General features: G+C 39.5%; 2 protein-coding genes across 2 annotated transcripts in view; one reads left to right on the top strand and one right to left on the bottom strand.

Moving 5' to 3' along the window:
* LOC106519629 (galectin-8) overlaps positions 1-5,060 on the top strand; it is an 8,195-nt gene extending 3,135 nt beyond the window's left edge. Inside the window, exons 3-8 of the mRNA XM_014011381.1 lie at positions 221-431; positions 504-623; positions 1,012-1,038; positions 1,346-1,434; positions 2,385-2,550; positions 2,620-5,060. Of these exons, the coding sequence (XP_013866835.1) occupies positions 221-431; positions 504-623; positions 1,012-1,038; positions 1,346-1,434; positions 2,385-2,550; positions 2,620-2,769 (763 nt within the window). The 3' untranslated portion in view covers positions 2,770-5,060. The remainder of the gene's footprint in view (positions 1-220; positions 432-503; positions 624-1,011; positions 1,039-1,345; positions 1,435-2,384; positions 2,551-2,619) is intronic.
* A 3,966-nt stretch (positions 5,061-9,026) lies between these two features.
* LOC106519620 (zinc finger DHHC-type palmitoyltransferase 14) overlaps positions 9,027-14,001 on the bottom strand; it is a gene marked incomplete at its 3' end in the record, with an annotated part of 52,171 nt that continues 47,196 nt past the window's right edge. The window contains 3 exon segments of the mRNA XM_014011370.1: positions 9,027-9,132; positions 10,893-11,002; positions 12,470-12,572. Of these exon segments, the coding sequence (XP_013866824.1) occupies positions 9,027-9,132; positions 10,893-11,002; positions 12,470-12,572 (319 nt within the window).

Genomic DNA, 14,001 nt, shown 5'->3' with positions numbered 1-14,001 from the left:
ATATATATATATATATATATACACACACACACACACACAAAAAATACAAATATATAATATACAAAAATTCTGTGCGTCTCCTGGGGGCTAAGCCCCCCTTGTCCTTAAAACCTAGTGACACCCCTGAGTTCAGTAAGCTTTAATGTATGCATGTGATTCAGTATCAGGGTGTCAGTTTGTTATTGAGCTGTAAGCCCTCCTGTGTTCACCCTCCCTGCAGGTTTCAGGTTGATCTGTCGAGTGGCTGYAGCACCAAACCTCGCTCYGATGTCGCGTTCCACTTCAGCCCCCGCTTCAACGACCCTCCCTGTGTGGTGTGCAACACTCTGCAGCGGGAGAGCTGGGGTCGAGAAGAGACGCTCCACCAGCTGCCCTACAAACGAGGCGCCCCCTTTGAGACCATCATCCTGGTGCACAAAGACTGCTTCAAGGTACACGAGCCCGTCCTCAGCGTCAAGAATCAATGACCTGCTTAATACAACYACAGCTTTTTTCACCTGTAGGTGGCAGTAAACGGAACTCACCTGCTGGACTACAAACACAGAGTTCCTCTGAACAGGGTGGACACGTTTTCCATTTCTGGGAACGTCCAAGTCCACGCTGTTGGCTACATCCCAAACTCAGTAAGTGGATTCCCATTTCACCTGCTGCCCGTTAAAGCTGCACGATCCTGTTATTGTCTGCTAAATATCTCAGGAGGGAGTTGCTGATTCTTAATAAAACTGTCATTACGCAGTCTTAAGACGTATCTACAACTGATTAGCCCAGTTCAAACTAAATGACACGAGCAAACACAAAAAGAATGACATCACTTTTACAGATATTGGCTTAAAATAAAGTGTGGCAGCTGAGAGTCATCTCCAGCTAAGAGTGCTAACATCCTGCAGGAGGTATTTGTGTAAACCTTCGTCATGCAAGCCGGCAGGCAATTATCAGTTCTTAAAAATATTAGTTTTGTTTATTTCACAGAYTTTGGAATGACTTCTGAATCTTTTTTCTTTCTTTCTTCAGGCAATATATTCAGAATCTGGGGACTTGGTGAGTTTTTTTTGTACCATATTTTTAGGAAAGTGTTTTTCTCAGGATGTTCTTGGTGTCATGTGATGCCATATAAACTGGATCACTWATAAATATTTACGGGTTTATGAACCAGAAGCTGATTATTCAACATTCACTTGTCTGTTAAATCACTAAAATCCAGGAACAAAAAACAAAAAAAAAATTTGTCAGTCTCATTATTTATGTCATCTTTATAACTTCCTGCTGAAAATGAAAGTTATACATGCTCTGATAAAACAGATTCAGTGAGGAAACAGAGCAGTGGTGACTGTTGATGTCATTTCAGAGTGTTCCTTACAAAGGCAGTATACTGAAAGGACTGAGCCCAGGACAGCACATCACAATAAAAGGGCAGGTCAGCATGTACCCTCACAGGTAAATAATAAAATCAATACACATGACATCTGGTGCCTTTTTTAACTTTRAGGGGAATTTTATTATCAAATAAGTAATTTAGAATCAGTAAGTTGTTCTAAATGATCTGTTATGTAACATTTCTCTCCTGATGGATGGTAACTGAAAAGTTTCATATGACAATGATGTGAAAACTGTGATCTCAGGCTGTTTTAAACTACCGGTATAGATTTTTTTTTTAAATAAAAAGTGCTTTTCATTATCCAAAAACCAAATCTTTAACAGTTATGTGGAATCAAAACCTGAGGCTGTTTTTAAATGTATTTATTTTTCASTATTATTTTGTCAGTTTTGTTTTTACTGCTTTTCTGATACTACAAAATGAATGTGGAAAGAAGTTTTCTGGCGCACACAGTAAAGTAGTGCAGGCAAGAACTGTCTTTTTGTTATGAACACGAGAATATCAGTGTAGTTTGTCTGGTTTTGATGTAGAAAGTGAAGTGAGATTTATTTGAGCTATGTTTTAATATAATTTATCTCATCTGCACTGAGGTATTCAATGAGATTACAAGGAATATTTTGTGTTTTTAGGAAGTTTGATATAAAAAGGGACTGAATAGTTGACAAGATTTTAAAAATCTTGAGTCAGCCATGCTTGTGGAAGWTTCAACAGCAGATGCTCGCTGCAGTTCAGTTTTTTTTCCTTTATGCTAGAACACTATTTTTAAGTTTACAAATAAAATACATATTTACTAATTATACAATAATTGTCTTATTGTAGATCAGCTGCGCTGATTTACAAAGCTCGATATCAGCCATAGAAAACCTCATGTCAGTTGACCTGTGGTTGTAATTATATTCTTCTGAATTGGTTCTTGTGGTGCACACTAAATACTTTTCASCWGTGTTCCCTTAAGGACTCTGYAGAATACTGAAATGTTTTTAATCTRYYWTAAATCTGTTTGTTCCAGTTTTACTGTAAACCTCTGCAACAGTAAAACGCAGAACATCGCTCTCCACCTGAACCCTCGAATGAAGTCGGGCGTGTTCATCAGGAACTCGTACCTGGATGAATCCTGGGGCCAAGAGGAGCGGGAACAACCCGTCTTTCCCTTTTCATCAGGGGAATACTTTGAGGTTAGAAAACTTTAAAAGGTTTTATTTGTGTATTCTGGAGTGGTTCAGCATTCCCTCTCCTCTCCTCAGATCCTCCTCCTCATTCAGCCCCACCAGTTCAAGCTGGCTGTGAATGGATCCCACTTGTTTGAGTTCCGGCACCGGGTGCAGGACCTGAGCAGCGTCGACCAGCTGGAGATCATGGGAGACCTGGAGCTCATTGATGTGAAACTGTGGTGACTCTGAGCTCCCAGAAAAACCCAACCTGCTGAATTAGCYTCTTCAGAGTGAGCCAGACGATGGGTGCTGGAGATGTCTGCGCAGACGTCAGGCTTGAGTTTCAGGTCAGGTTAGTATTTCACTGGATTTGAAGCTGATTTAGTGACTGAAGGACTTGAACGATGTGGTTTGTTTTTGTTGCCTGAAGCAAAGGGCAGATGCATGACAGAAAACATCAAACTGTGAGCCTCCATGACTCTTTACACCTACAAGTTTGGTGTCCCTGGGTTGTTTACAACGGTTTATTCGGAGCATCTTTGCTGGCTTACAGTTTTTGTAAATAAAACAATATACAGAGCTGTGCAAAAATCTTGAGCCACCCCATCATTTCTTTATATTATGCTTCCAAGAATTTAGACTTTTATGTAATCTTTTAAAATGGTTTTTATCAACATTTCTGAAGGTCTTTCATTTTTTTTCTTTCAGCTTTGGTTGCTTTACTTGTTTGATAACCAATACAAACGGGTACTGGGCTCAATCCCCAGTTTAGACCTGGGGTCTTCTGTGTGGAGTTTACATGTTCTCCTTGTGCTTGTGTGGGTTTTCTCCGGGTACTCCGGTTTCCCCCACACCTCAAAAACACGTACAATAGGTTGGCTTCAGGCCTCCCTTGAAAAAGAGATCTGTGATCTCAATAAATAACGTTAAAATAAAATAAAATAAAAACTCAAGGGATGAACCTGGTGTTGTTAACACATCACTGTTTGTTCTAACTTCTGTAGATGAATCTGTGGGAAAAAAATACTATAATTTGACACAAAATGGTACTTTTAGCACACAGTGATTACCCAAAAAACTAGAAACTGAAAACTTGTCCTCCAGCAGCAGATCAAATGAAGGGTGATGCAGTTTTAATGTCCTGCATCAAATGTTGAAATCATTTCTCCCAATTTTGAACAAAAAGTTCAGAAAATGTGTTTTTAAAAAAAGCAACCAAAGTCCAAAAAGGTACTTTGAAAGACCTAAAAAAGATTACACAGAAGTCCAACTTTTAGAAGCATAAAATAAAAAAATTATTTGCACATTATTGTACAGGTATTTAATCACTTATTGGCTACACTTGTATGTTAATTATAAGTGAGTCAGTAATTAAGTATCATTGGATGAAAGTCCAATATGAAATGTTTGTATAGTAGAGTTTAAATTTTTTTGCATCATAAACATAATTTGTWCTAATTTTTCCTGAAATTTAATTTTGAAATGTTCACATCTAGTTTTTTATTTGTAAGTTTCTCATGTAAAGTTGCAGCAAAGATCAAGTACAATAATATTCCAGGACAATTACATACCATAATACAACATTTCCAGACGTTCTATGTAGACATTTCTCATCTCATTGGTTTCCTAGACTGAGGCAGGGATGGTTAAAATCAAAAAAATAATTCTGGGCTCTGTATTAGATAAGATATAATAAATGTTACTATATCCACTGAAAAGTTTTGTATCCAACTTATGACTTTAGTTCTGCATTGCAGCACAAACATCCTTTTATATAAGGGTTAGATTTTCACTGAGTCTTTTTACGAAACTACTCTGAATTATAGAAAAACAAATTAAGTCTTGATTTAAACAAATGGCTCCGCTGCCTGCAGTAATTCATCTCAACCACAAGATGGCAGAAGAATAAATAACCTGAGGCACCTCCACATGACAGAAATAACTAGAAACTCTGCTGCTTTTAGCACATCTCTCAAAACTTCAGGGCTTTCAGGACAGTGTTTTGTTTGTGCATCCAGAAATCTTCATTAGGCAGGATTGTTTTCAATCTGTTACCAAAGGCAGTGGTCACAAGATAAACTTTAAAGGAAACATAGTCTTATGACTCCCCAAATCACACATTAATCCTTCCATAGAAATGCACTGAAATCGGATAAAAAGTTGGTGTTTTATTAATATCCACAGGAAATATAATTTGTAGGTGTTGTAATAACCATGATACAACAAAAGTCTTTGATTTCTCCTTTACATAGAAAAAAGCAGGATGATATGCATGATGCAGGACATGAATCATTGCACTGCTGAGAATGTCCAAAAAAAGGCAGAGAGAGAGAGAGCCCAGTCAGAAACAGGCAAGTAACCTTAAAACTTTTTCACCCCACAAAATTCTGTCAAGCCTGCTGCTCATTAACAAAAAATGCAGCCTTTCTGACCTGAAATGGTGACAGTTTATTTCTGGAAATGGCTTACAGACGTGGGCACCTCTTGAAAAAGCAAACTCCATATTGCAATTTCCCAGAGCAAAAAAAAAAAAATTAGTTTTTCCTTGGCGTTAAAAAGAACGCATCTGAGACATAATTCCCAGGAACTGTCTCTCACAGTTCCAGCAACACAATGGTTGACAACAACTTGTCTTGCAGCTGTGACTCAGGGGGAGTCAGCTGACTGAAGAGTTTATAAATCCCACTGTCAGACAGAGCTGAGCTTCACCAGGCCTCTGACTGAGTCTTCGTGTAGTGAGTCTTGGCTGGCCGGGTTGTAGAAACCGGCCTGCACGGCGTGGCTGTGGCCCAGCGGGCTGCTGCAGGGGAGCATACCCGGCGGCGAGGGCACTTCCTCCGGGGTGAGATAGTGGTGGTGAGCCACCTGCTCCTGGAGGGGGTGGCTGTGGTTGAGTGTGTGGCTGTGTCCGTGGACTGGCAGCATGTCMGTGACATCGTGGCAGCTGAGGCTGGGGGTGGACGTCGGCGGGGTGGGCTGGCCGAGCGGGAGCGAGGTGCAGGGTCCGCCCAGGGCGAGGGAGGCCCGGCCGGGTAGAGACGTTCCATTTTCAGGGGAGGCAGTTAGGATGACTGGCTCGCTGCTCTGCTGCTGGAGGAGGGGTGTGGTGGCGGCCTGCAAAACGAATTTGGTGCTCTGAATGCACTGGTCTTGGTCACACTGAGAAAAAAAAAAACACCAAAAGCAGGACAAAGAACAGTATGTGAAAAGCAAAGAGAAATAAAGTGCCAGAGGGGAAGGAAGGAAATGAAAGAGAGGGCAGCAGTGAGGACAGAGGAGGGGCAGGTGATTGGATAAGAGGGAGAAAAAGAGAAATAGATGTTAGTACCCTTGTTAGAATACAAAAAGAACCCACACCAGCTTGTGTCTTTGCTGCAGTAAAGATTGAGCTGAAGTCAACAGAGCTGAAAACACAAAGCTAGTGAAGTCTGGCTTCATGGCCTGTTGATCTCTATTGCATTGCCTTAGAATAGAAATGCATGTGTAACACTGGAGCAGGGTTACAGGGTCACTTTAGCTACAGGAAGGTTCCCTTTATCACCACAAAAATGWCTGAAAGACCAGTTAGAGGAGGAAAGTTTGAATAAGACAGATGATGCCCTCAGTTCAGCCCACAGCATCTCCAAAGTTTGACTGACATCTCACCTCTTCTCCTCATTGTCACTGACCTAAAAAGAGCAGATTACAGATGTGACTTGAAGAGAAGCTAAACTACCTTTAGATACAGGTTATGTGTGAGTGTTTGTGTGTGATATATATATAATCTCCCTTCATATCAGCTGCTCTTATCACCTTTACGACGAGACCAACATGACACAGAAGCCTCGGACACTGCCACGTTTACAAAAAGCACCAACTAGACAGTAAAAGCATATCACTCGCTTTCTTTCTACATCCTGGAGCTCTTGTTTTTTAATAAACAACTAAACTGACTCAGAAACTGCAGAAAATCACAAGGATTAAAAAAAAAATCAAGTAGCAAGTGAAGCTGAACGGTTAGATGTGATTAGCACTCATCACTGTGTGACGAGTGCTCAGGAGTTCTGATTTGTGTCAAGGTCAGGGCAAAAACAATATTATCTTATTTATGTTTAAACAAGGCTTAAGACGAGCTAAAGCTAACAACTCAACAGAACAGTGTTATTCCTGACAACATAAACCAGACAGGGACTTCAGAAGTCTGATATATATATATTTTTTGGTAAAGAAAATGAAATCCAACCGTCATGTAGCTAAAATAAGTAAGAGTGGGCAGCAAACCTGACTGGGTTGTGGACGTGTAATCATCAATAAGGAAACTGGTTGYCCCCTGGGGTTGAGAGGAAGGAAGTAAATGGCCAATCTAGAAATATTTACAGGTTGAACTGGTTGTGTTCAACAAAAACAAACATCTGCCTGTAACTCAGAGCATTGTTGAATTACTTAGATTTTTACATCAAACTGGAGGTAAGGCCATACAGAAACGTGCTCACCCCACCCCACCATCGAACCAAATCCAAAACGGAGGGGTTTGTTATCAAGGTGTAACGTGACTTCGTGTCACACACTGTTACCATGGCAACAGCTCAAAAAAGGGGCTGCGAGCTGTGATTTTTTCACCCCCAAGCTGCATCACAGACAAAAACACATCACAAGGAATCAGATTTTTTTGTTCATCGCCCAACAACAAACGTAAATGTCTGAGCGTTTGCCAGCTCGATGCTAAAAATGGGAGGCTTTATGTGCGACAACTCAATGTAACTGCAGATACAAACGTGTGTTTACTTGGGCCGACGTGCCTCCTTATGTAACAGAGGGTGCAAAACAATCTCTTCATATTTATGTGAATAATGTTAAAGCAAATATCTTTTTCCTCTACATCAGACAAGAATGATCCAAGTCCTCCACTTCAGACTGGRTCTGATCACCTGATAATCTCTCCATGGCGTTGGAGTAATCCTGATGTCTTACTAACAAATTATACCCTACGTTTAACAAAAAATACTAAACATACAGCTGACACTGTCTGCAGATCARCAGCCAGAACAACTTTAGCCGTAAATCACAGCAGCTACCACAAACAAGTGGCAATAATTACTGATCGTGCTAATGTAGGAAAACACTGATGTGGTTTACAGGTTGATTTAGGACTTTGACAGGTTGCATTCATGTTTGACATTTACGTTAGAACAAGGAGAATGAGGTCAAGTTTGGGTGCAAACTAGACGGAGGCAGAGGGCATCAGGGAAATATGTGCAGCAGTAAATCTGGCATGTACAGTGTGTAAACACTGAACAACAAAAGGTTGGTCACATTTATTCAAACGCCACAGGAACACTGAGGTCAACATGATGCTATATTATTCTAGACTGAAAGAGACAGCTTGACACCAAAGAATAATACTGTTTACTTATTGGTTTTCTCTCTGATTACAAATCTGAATATAAATGAGCCCTCATTTCTACTCAGTCTTACTTARGCCTGCTGTAATATGAAGATTATCAGCATGATGCCAAAACAAACAAAAGCCTTTCATATTTCAGATTCTTATTAGAAGAAAACTTCAAGTAAATAAAAATCACAACTCTGACACTGCATTTGTTGACCTAATTTAAAAGGCAACACTGAGCGGCTCACAGCAGCTGAAATCTTAGCTCTTTTTGCCAGTCAGATCCATTTATATCAGTTTAAATCCAGTGAGAAACACTAACAGGTTTTACTTTCCAACGTGGATGTGTRGGGTTTGTTATTCAGTGGGATTATGTGAAATAGAAAATGTAAAAGTGAGGAATTACAAAAAATAAAAAGTTTAACCTCATTTGAGTTTAGGGCTCCAGGCTAAGACCAATTTAACTCTGCAGAAATATTTACTGTTGCTTTGATCTCTAATCCAACAATCATAAACAACCACACATCACGTTTATAGAGTCAATCCCTCAAACTGACTTGATCAACTTTTGTGTTCCTGTATGTGAACTCAACRACTTTCAGAAAATTCAACCTTTCTTCATATCTGCATTTTCACTTAGAAAGAAATTGTACCAGAAAGTGTTTTTACACTATTATTTTAACAGAGTACACACAACAAGTTTTCTTACTGTGTTTCACAAATATCTGCCTGGATTCTTGTTTTTGAAGCAACAATAGTTTAACTGGGGTAGTTATATAAGGCAGTGTTGGCAGTGATCATTTCAAAATGTGTTTTCAAAACCAGAAAAGTGATTTCTCCTCCTCAGCTGCAGCCACAGTGAGCTTTTGGATAAAAAGCTGATGGTGACAAACCTAAAACTCTTCAACAATTTACTTCATTTTCTGTGCTCTTGAGTGGAAAATTACTGACTGAAAACTGACGGTTTCAGGCAAGACCGGAAAACGATGCCCTCGCTCCTCGCCTGTTATAKTTGTGACAAAGTAAACAAACCGTATAAACAGCTTCACTAATATTAAAAGCTCAAGTCTGTATTTTTTACTTTTACAAACTCTTAAATCTTAAAGAAGTGAGTGGAGTTTCAGGGTCTTACCATGTGGCTTTGCTGGGACTGGGTGGCGCCATACATGGTCATGCCGTTGGTCGGCTGTGCCAGCTGTGGAGCATCTGATTCCACAAAACCTCGTCTGTCAATGAGACTTGAGAAGAAAAAAGTAAAATGAACAAAGGTTTTATTAACAGATATTTTACAGCAAATGTTGTGACTTATAAATCTAAAATAAAATCTTCCAAAACGTGGATTTTGACAGTAAACCACAAACAAATGCATCCATAGGACTAATGGTAGGCAGATTATAATATTTTTTGTAAGTACTTTGATGCACAAAGCTGTATACAAACCCTATTTTTCAAGTTTTGACCATGAGGGCGATAAAGCAAGCGCAGACTCTGCCCGCACAAAGCCATAAAATCAGAACTGGATGATAAATCACGGCGGTCCTGCAGCAGAGCAGCAGTGTGAATTATTGTTTCTGTCCCATTGTTAATGCTGCAGAGGCCTGACGCAGCTGCTTGGACAACAACCTGCTGAACTCTGCTATGCATGTGCACATGTTAGAGCTAATGGGCTACATGCAGCCACCAAGACCATTTATCAGCCAGAGAGAGGCTGATCAGATACAGAGCCATAATCTGCCACACATGCACAGAGTCAGCTGAAGTGTTAAACAGCATAAACAGGGTAATCATTTAACAGAAAGTGTGTTGACAGTGAGCTCCAGTGGGACTGAGCTGTACGGGTTTCTTAACGATAAACTCCACAAGTCTAGATCCTGTGTTGCTGGTAATGAACAGAAACTCTGCAGACCGTTTGGAGGAAACCGGCATTCAAACATGCATTTGATGCATTAAAAATATTAGTCAAAGTCTCAAAAGGCCTGTGTGGGTGTGTGTGTTTGTGTTGCTTGCTTGGCCTATAGGTGAAGTGAAACATTCCTTCATTATTGCCGGATCCAGCTGTGCGATGCCTGTGGCTGCAAACACAAACACAGATGCCCAGATGGCAGCCACCTGTGCACCGAACGCTCTCCTCACCACCCACTGAAATCATTACCAGAGATTTATTGCATATGAAGGCCAAAGCACAGAACAGCCAAATGGCCTAATAAGAAAGTTACTAAAAGCCTTCAACGTAGCTTTTGTCACGCTTTGCATAAATGTGTGGGCACCTTTAGTGTTCCTTAAGAGTGTATGAGAGCACGTTTGATTACATTTACTTTACAGTTAAAGGGCAAAAGTGCTGAGAGCTTTAAAAGTTAAGAAAAAGCTYAAGTCGAGTGTCTCAGGAGTGAGTACAGTGGCCAGGAAAGAGGAAAACCAACAAGAATTAGTTACACAGGATTGTTGGGTAAAAGGCTGAAGTGATATAATACATAATATATACAGTCACATGAAGAGGAGAATGTAGATGTGACCGYTGGCCTGTGTATGAGCAGAAAAAAGGATGAAATGTAATATCTAACCAACTTTGATGTTGGGTTCAGTTAAAAACAGGCTTGTAATTCTTCACACTACTGCAGTGTCTCAGCTATGTTTAGAAAAAAGGCTGCAGGCAGGCTCATTTCAAAGAAGTTCCTCACATCAAACAGAGACTTAACTGTTTTGGCCTTTAGAGAAAACAGCAATTACAATTAGAAGGAGAATAAAAAGATGAACGACGGTATTTCAGTGAAGGTGGAAAGGGAAGAGAAATGATGGGGCTGTGCAAAAGTTTCAAGCGACAGCTTTCTATTTCGTGTTTTCTTTAAAGAAAAAGACAAAAAATGAATGTATTCTCAGTTTCTACATGCTGATGTTTTTTTTCCTTTGGACCATTGTATATGTATCATACATGCAACCAATCAGGCATCAGAAAATATATWAATAACCACATAAAAACACCTCGACACACTCGTCATACCTTGGTGGCAGGGGTCCACAAAGTGCTGCACAGCAGTTGGTGAACATATTCCCATAGCTGTAAGGGTTATAGTTGTCTTTCCCTCTTTTAGAAGACCACGAACCTTTAATCTGAAAAGGATGACAACTTTAGTTACAAGCTGGAGTGATRCGGAGGCCATCCATGGCCAGAATCTTTCTGAGCACTCAGCCTTTGAATAATAGCCACATTTCTGCTAATTATAAGAGATTTGTTTAATTTATTTCTAATTCTTTTGTCATAAAAAAGATGGTATGTGTCACGCTCTTATTTTTCAAAAGTGTTTAATCAGATTTCTATTTTTTTCTTTTGACAGAGAAATTATTGTTGTGACTTTGTAAATCACTGTACATGAATGACAAGGATGAAAAATGTAAAGATGATAAATGTTAAATAAAACAAAAATTTTGAGTGAAACAACTGGAGTGAACATTGTGTGTGTGGAAAAAGACGTAAACCTCTAAAATATCCAGAAACATCTACACGTTAAACCAACTAAACTTGGCCTCTGTAGACGTCTTAACCTGGTTGCTGATGCTAAAGTGACGTCAGTATAATTAAGAATAAATACGTCTTATGTGGGATTCAAACTTGGAATCTCTGTTCTTTTGTGCATCTCTCATCCTGCTGAGCTAAGCAGCTCCAGCCACAACATGGCACCACTATGACTGCTTACAGAACTGGTCACATGCCTTGAGCTAGCACTGTGATTGGCTAACACACTGCTATCAGTACCACTCTGAGCAGAGGTCCAGTTACTGTATATATAAGATGAATGGAATTAATATATGATTCAGATCTGGCCCGGGGACCGCTTGTTGACAACCAATGAGCTAACGTGTTAGTAGCCTACACGGTTTTGATCCATGACTCTGGTGTTATTAGCAACATGCGCTAACGAACTGGCCGTACTGACATGAATTTTTCTCCAGTCTGGCTGACTTGAACAGAATCCAGAGCTCRCTGTGAGCACATGTTAGGAGTTGGCATCAATGCACTTCTCTTTCCTTATAGAGTCCCATTAAAGGGCTGGGTTTCATTTCATTAAAAAAAAGGTTTTTGTTTTGTCTATTTAAACACATCACATTGAAACAAAGGGCACTGAAATTTAATTTAATTTAAGATATTTTTTAATATACCATAATTCTGGATACTTATAATTATAAGGGCAACATAATACTGTGATTTACAGCTTTACACATTAATGTGTTTTAAAGTCCATCTCTCTCGGCACAGGTAATATGAAGTCAGACGCTTACGTCAGACAGAGGTGGCATTAATTTAGAAAAAAGGCCATAAGGTTTATGGGATATAAAAATTTTATGTAAAAATGAGGCAATGTTGCATATATGTCTATCTTTAATACTTAGCCATGATAAGTTTTCGTACATAAAATCTACATGGGTTCAACAGTTGCATCAAAGTGCTACTCTTACTGAACAGATGACACAAAATAAAAAATTAAATACTCCGTTATTTAAACTTTGTAATACACTTGAACATATCCACTATAAAAAGGACAAAGTGTCTGGTGTAAAGTATTTCATGTTGATACTTACATCTTCATTGGTGGTCTGATTGGAGCCGATCAGGTAGGTATGGAAACCTGAGAGGCCCACTATTGACCAGACAGAGAAGAAACACACCACCACCTCCAGCACAGTAACACCATAAGGTTAAGGAAAAATGTATTTGTATAAACTCAAAGCAACATGAAAGCTTAAGTACAGACACACACAACAGATCCATATAGAGCCAGCACAAACACTAAAAAATGCAGCTGCAGCAGATCGTATACTGACCTACAGCCTGAGGGCTGTCGTCCTTATGCCAATACTTCCCAGTACATTTGGCTGGGACTGCCGAGTCATTTCCTCTCATCCGTATAAAGCTCCAAAAGCGCCAGCACCAGTCAACATGAATGCTTTTACATTTATAGAAACAAACTACAGTGACCCTCAGCACATGTGCAGCACCCCAGGATACAGTTTCCAAAGGAGGGTTTTGTTCTTAAAATGACACAAAAACCCAACTAACTCACTATTTATTGCCTTGAAGATGTGCTTCAACTGCACTTAGAAAAATCAACTAAAGACTCATTTATTTTCACTTTCTTTCACCATATCTTCATTTCAGTGACAATTCATCTCATCATTCGAGTAGGAAGACTCAAGGGTTTTTTTTTCTTTAATAAAGTTTTGCGAGACGCAGGCTWGCCACATATTTCTATAACAGTAAAAGTTGACAGTGACACACACAAACTTTCATTGTGYATCAAGTATCATTAGGAGTGGCTCATTTCTGGCTCTGAATCGGGGTTCAGATGCATGCAGTACTTTTCAAATGAAAGAAGGCATCAAAATATTCTGAAGCACCTGTCTTAATAGACCGCCATAAAAAGTCTGGGAGTATTTTTGGATTCTTTTGATAAAAAAATAATAATTAAAAACAAAAACASTGGCTGAGTTTTCTCTGCCAAACCTTCCAAGAAACAGCCTGCAGAATTTTAATGATGCCAACAGTTTACAGCTAGGAGCTCAGGATGAAGGGCTGGAAAGTAAACTCTGCTGCAGAGACAGAATAAAACATTTAAATTGAGCGTATTTACCCCCRTCTAAAAGTTTGTCTCTGGTGTTGTGACAACTAGCTGCTTTGTAGTATTTTGGTAACAGCTAGAGGCAGTACAAGAATAGAAAACAGGATCATTAGCAAGAGAATTCAAAACTATTACAATAATGTGGTGAAATGAAAATACCAATTAAACACATTTTCACTAACTGGTTTGCAGCTTCTGTGAGTCGTTATTACAAAATGAGGCTGTGGACTGTTTAACATGGTAGTGACAAACAGAGCAGCCTTTTAATAAACTCAACCTAACAAATAAAACAGATGCCACGCTCCTCCCTCAGTGAAAAGGAGATGTTCAGGATTGTATTCTGTGATGTGGCGGTGTTAGCTGATCTGATGTTAAACAGATTATCTGAAGTGCTGGGAGAGCAGAAGCACGCATCAGTCACTTTTCCTGCTTCACTGTGCAGAATGACAGACATGAGCCTTTTTCTAATGCATTTAAAATCTTCTCAACTGAATT

The sequence above is a fragment of the Austrofundulus limnaeus genome, unplaced genomic scaffold, assembly GCF_001266775.1.
Source record: "Austrofundulus limnaeus strain Quisiro unplaced genomic scaffold, Austrofundulus_limnaeus-1.0 Scaffold2, whole genome shotgun sequence".
NCBI lineage: Eukaryota > Metazoa > Chordata > Actinopteri > Cyprinodontiformes > Rivulidae > Austrofundulus > Austrofundulus limnaeus.
The sequence above is the reverse complement of the archived record's forward strand: the minus strand, read 5'-3'. Positions and strand labels throughout refer to the sequence as shown.